Below are 23147 nucleotides of genomic sequence, written 5' to 3'. Positions count from 1 at the left end.
GTTTTTCTCAGACCCACCCGCCCTTGTGTTTTCTGCTCAAATTGCTTCTCACTCATTCCAAGGGGCCTCCTCTATCTGGCTTTTGATGATCTACAATAGATAATCTCTCTCTTTATTCATAAACTGGCCCTTAAATGCTCGGTTCATCGTCATCTGTTTATTGATTTGGTTAAGGGGGTGGGGGGCTTTTAACCTAAAGGCATGCAGTAGACCACTAAACCCCGTTGCCATGACACCACACACAGCTCCACATTGCGGCCAAGGCATGCCATTATTATCCCCCCACACCCCCCGTCGAAATGTGTCGCTTCTTCTGACTCAATTTACTGTGGAGCACACAAGTGGCCCTCAGAAGAAAATAGCTTTGCAAAGAAAGGCTGAGGTCAGGGGTCATATTTGAGCCTTCCCATCGGGAACCACGTTTTTGTGATCAAATTTGTTGGAGACACAAAAAAGCCACTGTATCATATATCAAACACACTCAAGTGTAGAGACAGCACAGTATGCCAGCAACAGTTACCACAGCCCAGCCTGGGAGAGTAGAGACTCAACTCCATTAAACTCTGCCCCTGAACAGAAGCTGCTGGTTAGTCTCTTGCTACTCAACCAGCTGTAATAAAGCCACGCCAGCAGCAGAACTCCATCTCCTCTGCTCAACTCTTGTCCTTTACTGCTGCACAGGCTGTTGAAAGATCAACATTCTGGTAAGTGTCTCATAGACTCCGTTACTTTCTCTTATTGACTGCTGTCTTGAGGTTGCTCATTTGGCATTGTTTTGCATCTACTTCTTAAGAATTATTTACTTGTTTCTATATATTACAGATTGACCCTATATTTTGTTTTCATGGTTTAAAGTTAATGACATGAACAAAATAGACTTTTTAGATTTTATTTTAAAGTCTACACTTAATAAGGACATGGGCAACCAGTTTGATTTATTCCAAGGTATTTGTAGGTAATAATTGGTTGTCGATTAAATAATTATTAGGTTGCTTTTGGTTAAAGGATAGAGTATAAAGTGTTTGAAGCTCATATTAGCACTGAACAAGAAAGCTAAAGTTTTGGATTACCTAGCAGCTACGAGTTGTAATAGCTCATTTGTTTTCATGTGTTCAAATTTCATGTGCTTTGAGTGACTAAAAATTAGAGCTTGGCTTGAACTTGTGCTCTGGAAGCATGTTCATGCACACTGAGCCACAGTTCAGCTTTGGTTAATCTGCAGAATACCTCACGCCTGTGATTATTTCTACTTCTTTTGTGTGATCTACTAGTATAGAGGCATTAATGTCAAAGCACAACCCCAGCTTGACCCCACTTATTTCTTTAATACAAAAGTGATTTTGTATTATTGCCAGTCAGTGGAGCTGCCTTGTTCTGCAAAGATTTCTGTTTACGAGCATGCTTTCCAAGACGTCAGCAGCTAAAACTACACAAAGACTTGGACTAGCTCTATTGGATTGTAGGTTTTTTGAAATTCTAATATTTTGAAATGTTTTTTGTCCTGGACCACACAATATACTTACTTATGGTCTGTTTATTTCCACACATCCAAGGACTAGAGTCATCTATCAACATCTGGATTTCTCCTCGCAATCACGCCATTCCTTGTCTCTAGAGGGAAGTGCAGTTTGGAACATATTTTTGTTTTCTTTCAAAGTAAGTTTTTTAGCTGTTTCCTTTTATATTTTATCTGTTTAAATGACTGGAGGGTTTGGAATGTTCTGAGACTTGGTTATTTGCCTCCCCCTTAATTCCAAATACTGCAGCACTTTTCTATGGCAAAACCCCAAAGGATCTTGAGACACTCCTTTGTACACACCCATTTCATTGTTTCTTTCTAATGTTCTGAAAATATTAATAATGTGTCTTCCCATGATTCCAACACACTACTGGGAGGTCATTGGGAAACATTTTATTGGCAGAGATTTGTAAGATTAAAAAAAATAAAAAATAAAGCACTATTCCTTTCTGCAATGACTCTTTATTTTACATTTTTACATGTTAATTTATAATAAAATGTACAATTGTATTTACAGTATAGAAAATATACAACATACCAGCTAAAGCTAAATTTTTCATCTAATTTCAATCTATCTTAAAAAGGTCTTTATTTCAATTAATCTCTTTGGCTTGATTATAATTAGAACAACTGTTATTTGGTTGGCGGGTTTCAATGAATGCCTCTTCCAAACAGAATTTGCTCATCGAATATAAGGCAGGCTGCCTAAGATAAAAAATAGAATGACATGAGGACAGCTGGGTCAGACTGTAAGCAGATAGCAGGGAGTATATTTGGGGTCCCATGACAAAGGTGTGGCCCCAGATGCACCAGCACCTATATGCAGCCCTCCACTGGAAGTGCAGCATGTGTGGAGTGTGGAGGTGCAATGAGTGTGTAGTCAACTGTTCCACAGGGACATCTGCTTTATCCCCTGAGACACATAAATTTCTTATTTCTAAGTAGCTGAGTTGCTGCCAAATACCCAGACAGCTCCAACACTCCCTCCCTTACTCCCCAAAGCAGAAGGGCAAAATATTTACTACTGGCATAATATAAAGTGTTACTTTGTGTATCACTTCTGTGTCCTTATTCAGTTTTCGTGAGAATGTTATGGCAATGAGAAACTTTCCCAAAGATTAAGTTAGGAAATTAATCTTTGTTCAGTTTTTTCTTCTTCTTTTTTCACGTAATCTATGAGACAGTAGCCCTCAAAAGTATTTGGACACTTTAGACACACAAATTTCCGAAAATGAAATTTCTCTCATCATTGACTCATTCTCATGACATCCCTGATGTGTATGACTTTTTTTATTCTGCTGAACACAAATTAAGATTTCTAGAAGAATATCTCAGCTCTGTAGGTCCTTACAAAGCAAGTGAATGGTGATCAGACCTTTGTAGCTCCAAAAATCACATAAATGACACATAAATGTAATCTATGACTCCAGTGGCTAAATCTGTATCTTCAGAAGCGATATGAAAAGTGTGGGTGAGAAACGGATCAAAATTTAAGTATTTTTTTTACTCCAAATCTCCACTTTCACTTTTACATCTGAAAGCAACATGTGGTGCCTGTTTAGTTTCATTTTCACATCTGAAAGTGAAAGTAAAAGTGGAGATTTAGGGAAAAAAGGAGCTTAAATTTTGATCTGTTTCTCACCCACATCTATCATAACATTTCTGAAGATACAGATTTAACCACTGGAGTCGTATGGATTACTTTTAAGTTTCCTTTGTGATTTTTGGAGCTACAAAGGTGTGATCACCATTCACTTGCATTGTAAGGACATACAGAGCTGAAATATTCTTCTAAACAATTTTGTTTGCATTCTGCTGAAGAAAGAAATCTGGGATGGCATGAGGGTAAGTAAATAATAAGATAATTTTAATTTTTGGGTGAACTACCCTGAAAAAAATTATTTTGTTATATTAATAACAAAATATTAAGTCAAGTGGCATCGGAAATAAATTATGCTAGACCTTTTCTAAGAACTGACTTTTACTTTTTGTGATTCATTTTTACCAATTGGTGATTTTTAATGGATGAATGAAGTCAGTCCCCCTTAAATGTATACAGGTATCAGAGTAACCACAGAGTAGTCCATCACATCACATGTTCCCTTAAGTTTGGCAACCAGAAAGTGTCCAAACACATTTTTTATCTGAATTCAGGGCGTTACATTTGTTTAAAATATTGTTTAATTTAAAACATAACAACATTTTTTTACAAATGTTTTGCAAGTCCCAAAAATGTGTCCAATTACGGTTTGGTGACACTGTATGTAAAATAACCTACAGTTTATTTCATTTTATGTTATAATAGAGGTTATTTATTTGGTTTTCTAGTGATAAGTCTCTTTGAAAGGCTGCAAGGTATCTCTTGAATGGACAACAAAATAACCCTAACGTCACTTGAAATAAAATGATATAAATTAATAAATTGGTTTGACATTCCCTTCTTTTGTTTTTAGTAATGAAGATGGAGTCCCCCCTGACAGAACTTCCCACCATGTTGTCCAATCAATCCATGGAGAGCTGTCCACCTGTGGATAATACAGTGGAGAATATGGTGTTTGGATTGTACTACATCATCATTTTCCTCATGGCACTGAACGGCAATAGTCTCGCTCTGTGGATCTTCACTCGCCAGAGAGGCCCCTCTTCTCCAGCCAATGTCTTCCTGCTCCATCTCGCTGTAGCTGACCTGTCTTATGTCTTCATCTTACCCCTCAGGGCCACTTATCATTTAACTGGCGGACACTGGCCATTTGGTGAAGTCCCCTGCCGTCTCGCGGGCTTCCTCTTCTATGTCAACATGTATGCTAGTTTGTACTTTCTGGCTTGTGTTGCAGGTGATAGATACCTTGCTGTAGTACATGCTGTACGTTCCCTCAAGGTCAGACACCCTCGCTACGCTCACATAGTCAGCATTGCACTTTGGGCTTTGGTGACAGTGTCTATGGCACCCCTACTGGTCACCCATCAGACTGCGGAAGTGAATGGCTCTACTGTATGCTTACAGCTGTACAGAGAAAAGGCCTCAAGCCGTGCTCTTGTCTCCCTCATCGTGGCGTTCACACCCCCTTTCCTTGCCACCCTGTCTTGCTATCTGCTAATAGTGCACAGTCTGCGGAAGGGCTCAAGGTTGGAGCCTGCTCTGAAACTCCGAGCTCTCCGCACGATTGGATTGGTCATGCTAATCTACATAGTGTGCTTTTTGCCCTATCACTTAAGTCGTGCAACTTTTATTCTGGGTTATGGACACCCAGATCTGTCCTGCCAAATAAAAAGAGGGCTTGCTCTGGCCAACCGCCTTACTTCTTCTCTAACCTGCCTAAATGGAGCTCTGGATCCCCTGGTCTACTTGTTTGCTGCTGAGAAGTTCAGGGGGAGTGTTCGCAGGCTTCTCTGCAGACAGAAGTCAGGGGGATCCAGTGCAAATAGCGGAGATCTGAAAGGAACTCATGAGAGCTCTCTGAGTGCAAAGTCTGAGGTCTGAGAGAATGGTTAATTGGTACATTGGTGGTTTTGATTTAAAAGTGGTATGATTAGTTACCATCTGTTTAAGTGATTTGGCCCATACTTCCTGATTGTAAACACTTTGTTTGGTGGTCAATTAAAGCTGAAGTGTGCAATTTCTGCACCACTAGCAGCACCAAACAGAACTGCTAAAATAATAACTGTTTAAAAACAGATTCCAGAAAACTCCCAGTCTTCCATTGGTTGGACAAACAGATAGTCACACCTCAAACTCATACCGTTGGTTGAGCCACTGTTACCAACAAGATCAGTCAGGAAATCAACATGTTGTTTCTGAATGTTTGTCTGCCCTAAAATTTACCCCATGCCAAAAAATTACTGGCATCTTCCATCAGACAGTTTTACATAATTTCAAATGTGTTTACCTTTCCCTCTGGCATTACTGATAGCACAGTATTTGAGCGTTTTGGTCCTGTGGAAACCGTGAAGTAATCGCATTCACTTAAACAGCAGTTGTTGCATTTTTGCTTTAAAATTACATTTTTACTCCACTGAGGGTTAGGTTAAGGGTTGAGGTTTGGGTGTGGGTGTAGGGTAAATATAATATGACTTCCTGTTGACTCTATTACATCCTTTACAACCAAAAATACAACTTGATTTTGGCGTCACTCTGTGGACATTTCATCCGGAATCTGGAGCTCACCAGTGCCCATACGTTCAACAGCACTTCCAGCTTCGGCCACTAAGGGCAGTGGTTCGAATTTCGGTATGCACAGACCAATTTCAGCAGTAGAACTTTCAACCTACTATTGGTGAATTCACATTGCGATCAGATTGGTCTTTCTGTGTTTAGCTGCACAGTTCACAAACAAAATGTGAAATATTTTGAAAGCTCCACAGAACTATGATATTTACACTTTTGAGTGAAGTCAATCTACAAATCGCTTATAGTTCTCTGCATATTAAGCTGGGATACAAGAACGAAAAAAGAACACAGAAAAAATTACATACATCAGGAATAACTTTAAACAGTCTAACATTTCACAAAGCATGTCATATGGGCATGTTTAGGTAAAAGTAATTTGGGCGGAAAAAAACTAATGTGACTGAAATTTCAGTACTAGTGACATGAATTTATGTATCAGCCAGTTGCCAACTTTAGCAATCATGGGTGGTGAAAGACTCCATTAAGGCTCAAGAAGACATATAAAAGTGTATGTGAGTGTGTGGAGCCTTTAAAAAAAAAAAATTAAAAATTAAAAAAAACTAAAAAAAAAAAAAAAAAACTTTTATTTTGGCCTTTTACCTGTTTACTGATGACATGCTTTAACTCATACTTGTTATAAGCACTTGAGCAGCTATAATAACATCAGTGTGAAACTGACTAATGAGCCATTGAATACTCTGTGTAAATACTACACTACACAAAAAATAAAGGTGAAACTGTGGTAAAGAGTGTGAAGGGGTGCCAAAACAGTGAGGAGCTGAAATGAATAATGATTTTTACATTCCTTGACAGCTACACATGTTATTAAGCCATCTTGATGTATGCTTCATACTATATGTTAAATTAATACTATAATATTTGTAATGTACCTCTTATTAATTAAGGCTATATATATATATATATATATATATATATATATATATATATATATATAATGTTTTGTCACTTGTTCAAATAAAGGTGACTAACATATTTGTGATGCTTTTTAAGTACTTTAAGCCCATCTGTATCTACTGTATTTACTTGCTTTGAGACTTTATGTCGTCTTATTTCAAATGTTTTCTGTATTTCACGTGCAAAATCCATTCAGGTTAATCACTTTGTAAATGTGTGTACATTTTCCACAATAAATTCAACCTCAAATGGTTATGGTGTTTTTTAAGTTTAAAAAGAAGCATCATATCAGAGGTATCAAAATGCATTGTGGTAGTCTTGGCAATTACAACAGCATTATGAATGCATCATTTCACCACACCAGAGGAAAGAATCAGTGCAACTGTTTTTCTAACATCTCTCTTTCTCTGTTTTCAGAGGGATGCAACATGTGAACTTCTCCATAGTCATCACCCCAATGACAAAGAACATTGTCCCAATGCATACAACTCCCATTAGTCTTAAAAACACTTGACGTTTGAGTATCTTCTCATGTGACAGCTGCTAATGACAATAGGCACAATCTTGTGAAAACGTACTGTGCGAATCATTATGTGGAGGCTTTCACACACATTATAGCTATCACCGCAGAGCTCTTATTTACAGTAGGCCTATAGAACATAACTGCTTTCTTTATAGTTGTGTGTGTGTGTGTTGTTACGTGTGTGAGAGAAAGGCAAGACGGAAACCACCAGACTGAAGTGACTGTGGCAGTCTTTAGGTTCTCATTTCACATCATGTGACTCAAACTGTGGGCTGTCAGCAGATTCTCACTCTCTCTCAATCAAGCACTTACTCTCTGTCTTTGCTTCTCTTTTCTAATATTTGAGCAAGGCTTCCTGTTCATTAACGTAACAGGGCATCTTCACAGAGCAAGAGACTGAAAGAGAGGAAGGACTGTAATGTGCATGGTGTGTATTACTGAAGATTACTCAAGACTACCTGGCCCTATGGTGCCATCCATTCTCACAAAACCAAAACAAAACAAGCAAGGACTGTAATGTGTGTGGTGTGTATATTACTCAGGATTACTCAAGAAGACTAGGCCCTATGGTACCATCCATTCTCACAAAACAAAAAAACAAAGATTATATCCAATTTTTTAGGTTCACATTAAAGTCTGCATATTACAAATATTACATTATTATTAGAATTAATTACATACTGTAATTGAGTAATTGGATTCCATTACATTTTATAAAGTGCATAATCGTAGTGTACTAGTTACATTTTTAAGGATTCCATGATTACATTCTTAAATGCATCACCCATCAGTCAAAGGCAATAACTAGTGCATCTGAGAGGTCTGTATTTTAAATATTTTATGTAACATCTAGCCATGTGTGCATGGAGCAACCGAAATTGATACACTGCATTAAAAATGCTTAATGGAATCCAAAGGGCATTTGGTTTCTGTTTTAAATTAAGTTACTAAATTAATGCACAAATAAATACCAAGCTGCTTGTATTAATAATGTATTTCAAACAAGCCATTGTCCACCTGTCCATCATTTTAGATACTCTTGTGTAAAACAACATGTTGCAAACAAACATTTCAGAGGTGTCGGTCACATGCAGTTTTGTGCTTTTGCACCATGCAGATGGACTTCGGCAGATTCTTCAGGATGGCAGAAAAAGTGCTTGTTTTATAAAGGCCACCGCTTCATGAATAATTATGAAGTACAAACTGTAACTCTCCACATCATATCTAGTGACATTTTCTCATTACTGATTTCAAAGCTGGATAGGCTAATAAAAGGTCTTTTCCCTAAATTACAGTTCTTTTAAAATTAAAAATACAAGCATGTTGTCTTTTATCTTGAGTAACATACATGTATAGCCTGCAACTGACAAATAGCAAGTTTCCATATGATTTTACAGTATAATGTTAAATTATTGTTAAATGGTACTTAAAGGTGTGCTAAGTTTTTTATTTTTTGCTTTAGTTTTTTTTTGCTCAAGTTTTACACATAAATACATGAACAGTATCTTTTAGAAGTATGTTGAAAATAGCTATGCTTCCATCCAAACTGCAAATTTAATTTATGGGAAAAATCAGGATCTCTCGTTTCGAAGGCTGCGTCCTCCAGAGGTCGCATTTGTCAGCTGCATACGTCGTTGAGGTTGTAAAAAGCGAGTAGGGCTGCGTTCCATTTCAAATTTTTATCCCCTTCCCTCGCAAACTTCCCTCCGTCTCACGGACTCTGATGTACGTCACTGCTTACGCTGCGCAAGTGTCCACTACTGGCGGAAGACGTGCAGTGGGTTTAACTGGAACACCCTTAACCCTTAATCATTTGGAGCATGTTGAAGGCTTGTGTCAAGTTGTGGAATTATTAAGTGATTTTTGCACCTGAGAAAACTGTTTTTGGAGATTGATTTCAGAGGCTTATGTATAAATCTCATATGTTTCTTTTTTTAAATTAGAATAAATTGTTAGAAAGTATTAATCAAGATTTACACAAACGAAAATGTTAACATAACAATGAACACACATGCTATAACTGTGTGATAAACAGTTTAAGGTAGCTGCAAGTATTATGCTGTTAAATCTCAATATAACTTTTCTAAACTGCTTAATTGACCTGACTTCAATTCCATTATACATTAGAGATGTGTGGGGGTGGGGTTGATGAAGCGTGATATGCTGTCACGTCACAATCAGTTTGCTGATATGGAGCTGCCTGAAGCGTACATCAGAGTAGGCTCGCTCCCTCGGGTCAAAATCGAGGGGTTGAGGTCTGTCAACAGAAACTTCCCTCGCTGACTTAATGAAGTGGAATGGATGGGGCCTGGGTAGCTCAGCGAATACTGACGCTGACTACCGCTCCTGGAGTCACGAGTTCGAATCCAGGGTGTGCTGAGTGACTCCAGCCAGGTCTCCTAAGCAACCAAATCGGCCTGGTTGCTAGAGATGGTGGAGTCACATGGGGTAACCTCCTCGTGGTCACTATTAGTGGTTCTCACTCTCAATGGGGCGCGTGGTAAGTTGTGCGTGGATCGCAGAGGGTAGCATGAGCCTCCACATGCGGAGTCTCTGCAGTGTCATGCACAATGAGCCATGTGATAAGATGCACGGATTGACTGTCTCAGAAGCAGAGGCAACTTAGACTTGTCCTCCGCCACCCGGATTGAGGTAACCGTGCCACCACGAGGACCTACTAATTAGTGGGAATTGGGCATTTCAAATTGGGAGAAAAGGGGATAAAAACATTTTTTTTTAATGAAGAGGTACAGACTTCCAAAATGGTGGTGGGGATTCCCCCGAGGGGAAGTGCTTAGGGGAGTTAGCGAGTGGATGTTAAAAGTGAAGTGGAACGCAGCCCTAGTTCACCTTTAACACATTTAAAATTAATGATTCTATTTTCATCAAAATATTAAATGGGCAATACAAAAATAATCAGATTAGATTACCTAAAAATATTACACAAGTCATTCTACATGTTCATTACTCAGTGCTTATGTAAAAAACACTGTAGTGTAAATTTGGACCCATTTTTCACATATTCACTCTCACTGAATACCTTTCATACATTACACGAGAATATGTTCTGTTCTATTATGTTGGTTGAACCTTTCTTTACATCCATGTGAACCTGCACCCAAATGCTGACACATAACATAAGATGACGAGTGTGATCCAGAAGCCACTACCTTCTCTAGACCAGTGGTTTGTTCAAAAAGATAAATCCATAATCTACCTCTCAACAGAGCCTTGCCTGTGCATTTGTACTGTAATGGCCATTACACAGACACTTTTATTGGGTTATCATTCTCAAAGTTTTGGTTAGCAGGGTTAAACACTGATATGGAATCAAAGAGCTCTCTGACAAGAGTTCTTAAAAACACCACATTACAGTACAAATTTTTCACCTCTTTTGTGGCAGAGAAAAGTGTTGCAGCTGTCACCTGGCCACTCTTCTGCCTTCTCTCTCGCACACACACTCCCTCTCTCTGAGTTTTTAAACTCTGTGTGTGCAGAATGAGGAAGTTCACCCTTGTGTTTGTGGCAGCTTCCTTTTTGCAGCTTTCGCCCCTCTAACAGGAAGAGAGAAAAACAGTAAGCCCAAAGCCAGACAGAGCAGGAACGGCTATCAATTCTAACAACGCAATGACATTGACTTGGGGTGTCTGAAGCTGGCCTCATGTTTATGACCTCTTGAAAACAACTGGGGCCAAAATAACCTGGGTGTCTTCAGACTGAGTCAGGGAAAAGTCTTGGGAAAGGATGATCTCCCACCAGCCATGGTACCATGGCAATATCACTCGGTCTACAGCAGAGGACCTCCTCTCAACAGCAGGCAAAGATGGGAGCTTCCTCCTACGGGACAGTGAATCCATACAAGGAGCTTATGCCCTTTGTGTTCTGTGAGTATTACCCAACTCTCAAAGCTACATCTCAGGTGGAAGTACGCGGAAACTGTCACTACTCACTAACATTAGATATAAGATTAAAAGATTGGATGTTTGCATTGAAGCTGTTGCACTGTTGTTTGATGAAAAACAACAACAACAACAAAAAAAAATTAACAGTATGAAGTTTAACATTTACAAAGTGTTGGAGGATTTGCATGAGGTGACAGTCAAGTCCATCATAAATACAGCATATTAAACATGCTCGGTTTTGTGGCTCTGATCATGCAACCTACTTATTTTATAAACTTGTTTTGGTTTTAAAATAACTTCCTCTGACTTTGGGTGCCTATTGTCAATTTTACCTAACTCTGACCTTATAATTTTTTTTATATCAATATACAAAACAGAGACCTATTTGTTTGAAAACTGATCTGAGTTTCCTTGTTTCATTCTTTTGCAGGTACCAGAACTGTGTTTATACCTACAGAATATTACCAAATGAAGAGAAAAAGTTATCAGTGCAGGTAAGAAATTCACCATACCTGTATGTAACTGACATATTTGACCTGCTCCAACATTCTGAGTCACTTTGAACCAGAAACACATTTGAGTTTTATGCAATACAGTAAAAGGGAAAGTCTCAGCTTTTAAATATTATAATTATTGTTTTTCCACTCCAAACCGTTGCTGATTTCAATGTTGGCTGAGACATTTCTTTTTACTTTAGTGCATAAAACTCAAAATGTGTTTCTGGCTCAAAGTGACTCCAAATGATCGAGCAGGTAGAGGTTACTGACCTCTGATTTGAATACTGTGCATGAGTATTGTTTGGCCCTAAGCTTCCCGCTCACACAGACAGGTGCTGAGTATGCTAGCTAGTGGACTATTTTGAGAGTGTGACTCGGGGCACTTCTGCTTGTGACGTCAATCGAGCATTATTATAATTGAAAAGTTTGTTGCTCACTGCAGTGGCACCACTTTGAAATTGTTCATGATTTATTTTAAAGGGATATTTCACCCAAAAATGAAAATTCTGTTATCATTTACTCATCCTCATGTCATAGAACTTGCTTTCTTCCGTGGAACATGGCAGATTGACAGCCTCAGTTGCCATACACTTTCATTGTATGGAAATGAGACGTAGAGAAAGTGAATGGTGACTGTGGCTAACATTCTGCCTTATGTTTAACATTAAAATAGGGTACAATGGGGCTAAAGCAAGATGCTTTTTTGAGTAACAAATTAAGATAATGCTTATTCAAAATATCCACTTCTGAAAAGGGTTAACCATTTTCTGTTCATTTCAATCACATTTAGCATTTCATAACGTCTCATGTATTCTATAAACAAATGAATCTCCATTGTGAGCCAACTCTGAACATTTTTCATAACAAATCTATTCGACCCACTTAAGAAAAACTATGTTTTTTATGGGGGCCTTTAGCCTAAAGGGGGCTTTTTACCCCAAATACTATCCGTTCACTTATTGGACAGTTATTAAAAAACTTAATGAGCTTGAACAAAACTGAACATGACAAATAAGTATTTTGTCTCAAAATGAATGGGATCATTTCAGGGAATCTCATTAGCTACATATATTTGCAACATTTTAAAAATGATTAAAAATTGGACCAAATCACCTCAAAATCAAACTCATGGATCAGAAATATTTTGCAGTGTATAGTGACCTACAGGTGTTAACAAAAGTGCTGTGGTAGTTTTTGTTGCTGTTTAGTGTTTTAAAAGAAGATAAAATAAAATGTGCCATTTAACCCAGGGGGCCTTTAGCCCCATTGCACCCTACACACTGTTTCAAAAGCATAGCCACAAGACGTTAACATTATATGTGTTAACGTGACTATACTGTGATAAAATCTCTGTTGTACATGATTTTAGTGTGATAAAATCACTTTTAGGGTTTACCGGTGTTCTGTCGTTAGGAAAGTATTAATATTGGATATAACTTTACATTGATAAGTTTAGCAAGCAATTTTATGACACTAAAATACTGAAATGCAACATGTTTATAATGTTTACAATATTTACTATACTTTTAAAACAATGTGTTTTTTAATGTTAATGGACTGGCCATATTCACTTTCACCGAAAGTGCCTTACTGTATATATATATATATATATATATATATATATATATATATATATATATATATATATATATATATGTATAAAAAAAGAAAAAGTTTGTGGTAATTAACAGTTATATTACCAGTGTTGTGGAGTAATGGAATATATGAAACGGGATTACGTATTTAAAATACAAAATATAAATAACTGTATTCCACTACAGTAACAATTTAAATCTTTGGTAATTAGAATACAGTTACATTCAAGAAGTATTTTGATTACTGAAGAGATTACTTTGCATTTTATTGTCATTTGTTTCATTTAATATTTAGTCCTTTCAGATGGAAAACATTTATACATATAAATGATGCGATCCAAAGTGCATTTGAACAGCGGTGAAACACTTTCTTATGATGTGTTACATTCATACGAGAGACAGAGAAGTAAGTTTGAAGTAAGTTTGGAGCACAAGAAATAGAAATAAACCTTGTTTAAATTGTCAGCTTTACAATAAGCTAAAATGCTATTTCTAGCCATTTTACATGCACATGTTACCAGGCACGATCATATTTTTTTATCAAGAAAATTCATTTTGGATCATAATTTCTTTTTTTCTAGTAAGACCTTTGATATTAGGGCAAAAATCATATTCTTGATTATAATTTTTGTATTGTTTTCCTGTAAAAATATCAAAAAATCCTTAAAACAAGATCAATTTGATTTATCTTGTTTTAGAAACAACACTGCATAAGATATTTTGGTTTTTCAGAGAATGTATTTTTAATGTGTATTTTGTCTTACTGTACTGGCAGAGTTTTTACTGTCAAAAACAAAACAAACAAAACTCAAAACATGTGAAAAAATCTACCAGTGCTGAAGAAGTAATCCAAAGTATTTAGAATACGTTACTGACCTTGAATAATCTAACAGAATACATTACAAATTACATTTTACAGCATGTATTCTATAATCTGTAATGGAATACATTTCAAAAGTAACCCTCCCAACACTGTATATTATCAAAATTGCCGCAAATGCTGTCAATTCAGTTTTACTTGTATTGAACTCGGAATATTCCTTTAAAGGGATAGTTCATCCAAAAATGAAAATTCTTTCATCATTTACTCACCCTCATGCCTTCCCAGATGTGTATGACGTTTTGTCTTCTGAACACAAACGAAAATATTTAAAAGAATATCTCAACTCTGTCGGTTCTTACAATGAAAGTGACAGGTGGCCAGAACTCTGAAGGTCCAAAAAGCACATAAAGGCAGAATAAAAGTAGACCATATGACTCCAGTGGTCTTCAGAAGCAATATGATAAGTGTGGGTGTAAAACAGATCAAAATGTAAGTCCTTTTTTACATATAGCTCCACTTTCACTATCAAATTTGTTTTTTGTTTCTGGTAATTTGCATTCTTTGTGCATATTGCCACCTTCTGGCCAGGGAGGAGAATTTATAGTACAAAAGGATTTACATATTGATCTGTTTCTCACCCACGCCTTTCATATCACTTTTTGATGATATGTATTTAACCACTGAAGTCGTGTGAATTACTTTTATGCTGCATTTATGTACATTTTGGACCTTCAAAGTTCTGGCCACCATTCATTTGTAGTGTTTGGACCTACAGAGCTGAGATATTCTTCTAAAGATCTTTGTTTGTTTTCAGCAGAAGAAAGAAAGTCATACACATTTGGGATGGCATGAGGGTGAGTAAATGATGAGAGAATTTTCTTCTTAAAGAACCATCCCTTTAAGATGCTAGCATGGCTTTTTACGTTTTAAATTGTCCTTTTTTACTATGGCTACTGTACATGTATTATTTATCAATTTTTAATCTTTTGAATACTCAGTCTACAACACCACTGACACCCAAGTTGCACCGAAATGATTGTCACTAGAAATATAATTACCGATAAATAAAATCTTCAAGCTGAGACAGATGTGCATAATCTATTTTCTGTTAATATGATGTTATTGTCATAAAGTCCTGGTCACTCGACAAAACACTTTCTAGCTCTATGACTGATTGCACAGAACATCTGGCATCCCACAAACCGTTTACTATGTAGCGCTTTTTAATGAATGTGTGACCTTGTGACAGTTGGCTCTTCAGCTGCTAAAGACTCACTGAGACCATTGTGTGAGTGTCTTGTCTCTCAAGCAAACATCTATTCTGTCCTCTGCGTTTAAGCATGCATTGGACTACCCGCGTGACAGTGCAGCTGCAAAACCAATTGGTGTTTTTATTCAAACTAAACATGACTGCTGAACTCAAGACAAGCAAAATAATAAAAGTGTGCATGTGACCCACCACATAGAAAAGCAAGATGGGTGACCTTTAACTATAATTTGCATTGTTCTCTCATGGCTGGGTGGTGTTTGGTACATTTTGATGGAACCTGCACTCAAGGGACGGGGGTGAACCAAAAATTGTAGAGCTGTAGAATGCCCTTCAATGTCTCTCAGCCACAGTTCTTCCTCTTTTAAGACTGAATTGCAGCACAGCCTCAGTTTTAATTTATCCATCAGCGTGGGTGTTAAGCTAGCTACAGGGTTCCTCTTGCACCCTGCCTTAAATGGAAAGTTAAAAAAAAATGTCATAAATTCAAATTAGAGTTGATACATTCAGCTGAAATGCACAGTTTGTGCTAACCTTTTAACAAGCTGATAAGTGTGTAAAGAGAACGTGGGTGGTTTTTGAAGCTAAAATTTCATCTATTGTGAGTCGGACATCTTGCGATTGGACACACTAAAATAGATGACATGTTGGGTTGAACACTTTTTAGAGTGTGATTTTAAAAAGCATTGCCATTGTCCTTTAACTTACACCAAATAATATTAAGACTTAGCTTTAATTATGATATTGGGGGCTCTAAATGTCTTGCTTTGTCAGTAGTTTTGTGTATATGTGTGCCTCTTGAGCTACAAGTTATATTATATGATTGGAGCTTAGATTGGATATTGTGTGCTTTGTTAGGGAACAATTATTTGTTGATGGTTTGTATTGCTCGCTTGACATTTAATTCAATGCATCACAAATGTGGCATTTAAATGGGTCAAAATATTTGCTGAGCATCAAGACTTACAGTAAGTCAGATCAGGTGACTAAGAGTTTATACTCCAAAGTCCTTAGAAAACAGTGGCTTACACACTAGACACTGACTCCATAGTTTTAAAGGAAACCATTTAATGTGAAGAAATGCAATTTGCCACTGTTTGGATTTTGACAAGCAAAGGAAGAGCAACTAAAAGACTGACTGGTTGTAAAGTTTTAGCAGAGTAAGTTAGGTTGTTGTGCATGTTTTTGCAAATTTGCATGTCTGCATATCATAAAATGCCATAAAACCTGACTTGACTGAGCAATCTTGTGGAATCAGAACAGAAGATCTTTCATGGTTACCTCTTCTTGTTACTATGCTTTTTAGGCATCTGAGGGTGTGCCCATTAGATTCTTCTCTGCACTGCCAGACCTGGTGGAGGCATACTATAAAGAGAACATGGGTCTGGTTACACACCTTCAGTATCCTGTGCAGAAGGAGGAGGAGCCAGAGGAGGAACCAGGTAAGTGCTTCTTCTGTAGATCTCCCAACAAAGTTTCAGAGGCACTTAACCAGAGAGAAATTGGATGGTTGTTGTTGCCATAGTAACTTAGATCATTGGTTCTCGACTGGCAGGTCATGACCCAAACATGTGCCGTAGGTCTGTTCTGGTAGGGGTCGCAGACAGCAGAGAAAAAACAAATGCAAAATAATAAAATGCAGCAACTATATAAACATGTATAGCCCTCAGAGACCCAAACATTGATAATATATATTTTTTCTACTCCTTGAAAGTGTTTTTAGGAAGCCACTTGTTTGTTTATATTGTTTCAGGGTGGATTTTGGAAAACCGTTGAGAAAATAGCATTGCTGGGCATTAAGGGTTGCGTAAATTTACCACTGTTTAACATAGGAAGTTTTGAATTTACAACACAATTCAACACACAAAAGTATGAGAAATAATTAATTACAAGCAGTGAGGGTAAAATGATGAATAGTTAAGAAATTCAACTATTTAAAACTAGTGACTAAAAGTTTTAGGCTATTTATGATATATTTGCTGGTATAATCAAAACAATAATAAAAATAAATAAAAAATACCCATCTCTACATAATGTAGTATACTGTAAATACCATAAAACAAGGATTTCTTAAATGACAGAACAGCACAGAAAAAAGCTGAAAATAATTTGGATATGATTTATTGTATGGGCGCCATTGTGTGAATATAGAAAACGTTTGCCCATTAATGCCCAGCGTTGCTGTGACGAGGCAGGCGAGGAATGAGGATCTAAACACAGCTTTATTAACAAAAGGATAAACAAAGAAACTCAGAATATAAAAAACTAAACACAGGAATCTAAGCACAGATCATGACAACACATGTAAAGACTGACAAACTAACCAAGGGAAACAAGGGCTTAAATACACAAGAGAAGACAAGGAAAACCTGGGGAAACAGTCAGGGAATGAGGAACACCTGGGAAACAATCAGGAGAAAACCAATCATAAAATGAAACTGCAAAAGGACTACACAAACAGGAACTAAACAAGAATTTCAAAATAAAACACAAAAACAGGGAATATGTGACAGAGCCCCCCCCTTTTAAAGGAGTAGATTCCAGACGTTCCATAAAAACAAAAACAAATTCAGGGGGGCACAAGAGGCAAACAGGCAGTTCAAGGGGGCACAAGGGGGCAAACAGGCAGTTCAAGGGGGCACAAGGGGAGCAGAAGAACAAGGCAAAGACAGGGAGGCTTGAGACCAAAGCAGAGCTGGAGGGATGGAGAGCCAGGGGTTCAGAGGGCTGAGGTGGAGCTGGGGGCTCGGAAGACCGAGGCAGAGCCAGTGGGAGTGAGGAGACCAAGGAGACCAGAGCAGATCAGGCGGATGGCCAGGAGACCAAGGGGACCCGAGCAGATCAGGTGAATGGCCAGGAGACCAAGGGGACCCGAGCAGATCAGGCGGATGGCCAGGAGACCAGAGCAGATCAGGCTGATGGCCAGGAGACCAAGGGGACCAGAGCAGATCAGGTGGACGGCCAGGAGACCAAGGGGACCATGGAGATGACCTCAAGGTGGGGACAGGGTCAGGAGGTCTGGGAGGCGGCTGCAGGGCCGAGACAGGGTCAGGAGGCCTGGGAGGTGGCCACAGGACAGGGACTTGGTCAGGCAGCGGAGCCGCAGGAGGAATAGTCTCTGGGGATGCAGGCAGAGCCGCGGGAGACTCTGGGGACGGAGCCGCGGGAGACTCTGGGGACGGAGCCGCGGGAGACTCTGGGGACGGAGCCGCGGGAGACTCTGGGGACGGAGCCGCGGGAGACTCTAAACAATGAGTCCTGGATGACTGGGAAACGACCTCTGTGGTCGCGAACGTGGGAAGAGACTTGGGAACAGAAGCCTTTCTTCTCCTCTTGATGGCCGAAGTTAGCAAAGCTGGCTCTGGGACAGACAAGGCTTCCCGCTCTTTGGCTGTGGCAGGCGTGGGCGCTGGCTCGTGGGCCGTGGCAGGCTTCGAGACTACTGAAGCCGGGGTCAGTGTAGGGAGAGGAAGATCCTCAGATTCCAGAGTGTCCTGGGTTAACCTCACATATTCTCTCCATGTGTAGTCTCCCATCTCAGGTAATTCCCTCCACCAATAATAGGTTAAACCTATTTGGAATATTGCCTTGAGGTGGGAGTCCTCAAAACCTGTGAGGCTAGCAATGGTGCAGAGGAAACGGGAGTATTCCCTAATGGGTAAATCCGCCTGGCTCAATTGAGTGAACATGGCTGCTAGATCCATCTTTCGGTCAGTCGTTCTGTGACAAGGCAGGCGAGGAATGAGGATCTAAACGCAGCTTTATTAACAAAAGGATAAACAAAGAAACTCAGAATATAAAAAACTAAACACGGGAAACCAAGCACAGAACATGACAACACATGTAAAGACTGACAAATTAACCAAGGAAAACAAGGGCTTAAATACACAAGAGAAGACAAGGAAAACCCGGGGAAACAATCAGGGAATGAGGAACACCTGGGAAACAATCAGGAGAAAACCAATCATAAAATGAAACTACAAAAGGACTACAACACAAACAGGAAACAGGAACAAGGAACTAAACAAGAATTTCAAAATAAAAACACAAAAACAGGGAATATGTGACAGTTGCACTTTTGCTACACATAGAAAAATTGTCTCAAATTTATAAAAGTTTATATTTTCGAAGGATGTAGGCTAATCATTTATCAATTAGTAAACATGTTGAAAATTTAGAGAAAATATTACAGGTCAAATACTTACTTTTTGAAAATTGCTAAAATTGTTCCAAAAGTGTTTTGAGTCAACTATAGCTGTTACCTTTTTGCATTTATTTAGCAAGCTGTGACAGTTAATATGTGGGGGGTTTTTTCCTGTGGAAACTATTGTTGTGATACAGTTCAGAGTGTCAACTATTGTTATGTGTTGTTTTTACCCATATTTAATGAAAATGAGATATTATTTAATTATTTTAAATTGCAATTCTGCTATGCTGGGTCTCTGAGGGAATGGTTTATCTTTTAAAAAGGAGAAAATGCTTTCTATATCTTTTGCTGTTGATGTGAAATGCCATGTGTTCAATCAAACTCTGTAATATTTTGGTGCAAATGTATCTGTCACTTAGTAGAATCAGGCTTAAGCAGATGCCAACATGGACAGGTTCTGTGGCATACCCTCATCCACAAAACAAACAAACAAACAAAAAAACTATACAAAGTAAAAGAAAATATCCTCAAATCCAATGAGGATAAACATGGATTGTGGTGACCACAATGTGTTTTGTGCTGTGAACTATTGGCTAAAAATGTAATAAATAAAGTCTAATCATATATTTTAATGTTTGGTTTTAAGGACATTTAAAAAAAAAAAAATTATTTTTATTTGATCCCCTTTTCTCCCCAATTTTGGAATGCCCAATTCCCACTACTTACTAGGTCCTCGTGGTGGCATGTTTACTCACCTCAATCCGGTTTCTGAGACCGTCAATCCGCGCATCTTATCTCGTGGCTGCTGTGCATGTCACCACGGAGATTCACAGCATGTGGAGGCTCATGCAACTCTCTGCAATCCACGCACAACTTACCACACGCCCCATTGAGAGTGAGAACCACTTATTCACGACCACGAGGAGGTTACCCCATGTGACCCTACCCTCCCTAGCAACCGGGCCAATTTGGTTGCTTAGGAGACCTGGCTGGAGTCACTCAGAACACCCTGGATTCGAACTCGCGACTCCAGGGGTGGTAGTCAGTCACTGAGCTACCCAGGCCCCCTTTTAAGGACATTTTTGTTACTTTTGATACAGCTTTGGATCGCTACTTGATGTCCAATGTAAAAACAGGGCTCCGAACCAAAACCAGTCGAAAAGCTTTTAAGTAAGTGTGATCTTTAAAGGCTGTAATTGTTCTGATCTCCATTTCTGCAGAGCCAGTCAGTTTACCTCCTCAGCTTCCACCCAGAAATTTCACACCTAATGAATGTAAAGATTTCCAAAGTGACATGTCCAGAGGAACAGAGAGAGGAATGGAGCTTACCCGCCCCTCCATCTCAGACACCTATATCCAGCGTCTGCAGCAAATGGACATATCAAAGTACAATGAGATTAATCTATCATACTTTATTTTATATAATTTCTTGATATGATTAAAATCATGGCTATAAAGGCCTGGCTTTGCAGAGAGATGTTTGGCTAATTTAGTCCACTTAAAACAGATGGTTTTGAACAGTGATTTTGTATTTGTGTTGTACATTGGACTCCATTAGTTTAGAGTAATTTCACTATGTAGTATTGTTCTAGTGTGCTAATGATTCTGGTACTTCATATCTAGTCTATCCGTGGACCATCAGAAGTCCATCCAGGAATATTTCCGCTCATCTCTGTGTCTAGATGCAGAGCAGGTGCAGAATGGAAACCCTACTCTGCCCAATTTTAAGAAGCTCACACTGAGTATCTGCAAAAACCTCAACAGGTAACAATTAATCAGCATCCTACAGTGTAAATCTAGAAATCTTACTTTAAAAGAATGACTGGATGCCCTTGATTTGGTAATGCCACTTTTTGTATTTATTAAGCAATAAGCTCCAGCGATTTTACCACGAGTAAGGGGTGTACTTAGGTATGACTTATAGCAGATTGTAACAGTAAAATTTGTCAAAAGATTATTGGAATAAACTATTCTACCACCAAGTAATATAGTTCATTATCTTAACTGTAGGCAATGTAGCAATTTGACACATTAATACTGTATGTGCAGTTAATGATGTGCTAATATAGTCATTTTACTATATCTTCAAACATGTTCATTCAATCAGATTTTAGAGTCAGGTCTTTTCACTTGTTCACATTTTCTTATCATTTTTGACCCTTTATACTAAGGATGAACTGAAATTTCGGCCACTGTAAATATCCATCTTCTGTTCGAAAGAGAAAAAAGGATAAAAATCTTGGCCGAAAATTTGAACAGAAACTGTTACTTTAAAATCCGGTAACAGAAACATTCACATGGAGAATAAGCACTGTTTATGTTGAACATTAAAGTCCACATGCCCAGAAGTGAAGTGATCGCTCTCTTGGTCATAAGCGCATTAATAAATAGTGTTTCCAGTGCTCCAGTATTGTGTTTTATTGTGTGTCGTGATCATTACTGTCAAGCACCAATATGACATTAAAGAAGCATAAAAGCACAATTAAAGTAGTAAATATGACTTGTGCATTATATTTTAAGTCTTTTAAAGCCAAAAAATAGTTTTGTGAATCGAAAAGGATGTATTTAACAACTAGCAAGTAAATATACAGGGTGCTTCTCATTTCTTAAACTGTGCATCCTCGTTTCCTTTCCTTGCTTCCTTTCATCTCTTCCTACTGTAGCTCTTCCCTCTTAGGAAATGAGGAAGGAGGAATCGAACCAAGATGGATTTGTAAAATGAAATGTCCTGGGGTGCTTCTCATTTCTGAAATTGTGCATCCTCATTTCCTTTCCTTGCTTCCTTTCCTCGCTTCCTATCTCCACCCTCATAGGAAACCATGCAAGGAAAGGAAACAAGGATGGAGGAATCGAAGCGAGATGGATTTGTAAAATGGAACGTCCTGTTCACTCAAGCATCACTTCATAAAACTAATCCATATGACTCCAGTGGTAAAATTAATATCTCCAGAAGAGATATGATAGGTGTGGGTGAGAAACAGATCAATCTTTAAGTCATTTTTGTCTATAAATCTTTCTATTACGCTTTCACTTCCACATTCTTTTTCATTTGTTTTTGCCGATTTGCATTCCTTGTGCATTTCGCCACCTACTGAGCAGGGAGGAGAATTCTCACACACACCTAGCATATCGCCTCTGAAGATATCAATGCATTGGTGCATCCCTAATAATAACATTTAGGATTTAATTATTCCAAACAAAGTCTAATTTAAAATAATGATTTTCAGATTTCAGTTTCGGTTTTTGGCCCTGTGTGTCCAGAATTTTCTGTTTCTGTTTCGGCCAAGAACTTTCATTTCGGTGCATCACTAGCCTACTACATACCCTTGCATTGTAACTGACAGTATCCATGTTTGCATTTATAATCGTTAATTGAGATTCCTACTTTTTGTAGTGAAATTGCCCGCACGATTCCGAGCCTTGAGGCACTGCAGAGAGTTCTGGATCAGCCTCTCTCTCCTGGATCTGGGAGACTACGGAGTCAGGTTAGTCAGCATTACAGACAAATAACGGAATTGCAATGAAATGAGAAAAGAATGTTGATATTTAGAATATAAAACTGTTTTATGGTGATTATACACAAATTTTATCTAGGGATTTTGCATGTCTTCCAGGTTTCTGGAGATTCTATGAATCAGTCTGTAGCTTTCAGACTTGAGCAACTGACTGAGCTTATATATTCAGTAGAAGAGAAGGTATCACTGTTCCTTTGTTTATGCATCACAACCAGCATGACACTGTACATATAAGGGAACTTCCTATAGAAGACTGTACTTTTATTGTTGAATAAA

General features: G+C 38.3%; 2 protein-coding genes across 4 annotated transcripts in view; both read left to right on the top strand.

Annotated features, from left to right (window-relative positions):
- Positions 1-305: 305 nt before the first annotated feature.
- Positions 306-6267, top strand: LOC127446167 (uracil nucleotide/cysteinyl leukotriene receptor-like). Of its 2 annotated transcripts, none has more exons than XM_051706873.1 (3): positions 306-704; positions 1554-1656; positions 3973-6267. In XM_051706873.1, the coding sequence occupies exon 3, from the start codon at positions 3975-3977 to the stop codon at positions 4998-5000; it is 1026 nt and encodes a 341-aa protein (XP_051562833.1). In that variant the 5' UTR covers positions 306-704; positions 1554-1656; positions 3973-3974; the 3' UTR covers positions 5001-6267. The 2 variants fall into 2 exon arrangements, with proteins under 2 accessions (XP_051562833.1, XP_051562834.1); XM_051706874.1 differs by lacking the exon at positions 306-704 and adding an exon at positions 1135-1459.
- Positions 6268-10668: 4401 nt separating this feature from the next.
- The window catches only part of LOC127446034 (phosphatidylinositol 3,4,5-trisphosphate 5-phosphatase 1-like), a 37570-nt gene continuing 25091 nt past the window's right edge, over positions 10669-23147 (top strand). The window contains exons 1-7 of one of the 2 annotated variants that reach the window (XM_051706639.1): positions 10669-11009; positions 11458-11521; positions 16516-16651; positions 20577-20742; positions 20980-21120; positions 22751-22841; positions 22971-23051. In XM_051706639.1, coding sequence (XP_051562599.1) covers positions 10870-11009; positions 11458-11521; positions 16516-16651; positions 20577-20742; positions 20980-21120; positions 22751-22841; positions 22971-23051 — 819 coding nt within the window. In that variant the 5' untranslated portion in view covers positions 10669-10869. The remainder of the gene's footprint in view (positions 11010-11457; positions 11522-16515; positions 16652-20576; positions 20743-20979; positions 21121-22750; positions 22842-22970; positions 23052-23147) is intronic. The other variant, XM_051706641.1, reaches the window with a different exon arrangement.

This window comes from Myxocyprinus asiaticus, chromosome 9 (genome assembly GCF_019703515.2).
Source record: "Myxocyprinus asiaticus isolate MX2 ecotype Aquarium Trade chromosome 9, UBuf_Myxa_2, whole genome shotgun sequence".
NCBI lineage: Eukaryota > Metazoa > Chordata > Actinopteri > Cypriniformes > Catostomidae > Myxocyprinus > Myxocyprinus asiaticus.
Note: the sequence above shows the minus strand (reverse complement) of the source record. Positions and strands in the feature narration are given on the sequence as shown.

Coding starts and splice junctions, on each gene's coding strand:
- LOC127446167 (XM_051706873.1), top strand. CDS start 3,975: ATGAAGATGGAGTCCCCCCTGACAGAACTTCCCACCATGTTGTCCAAT.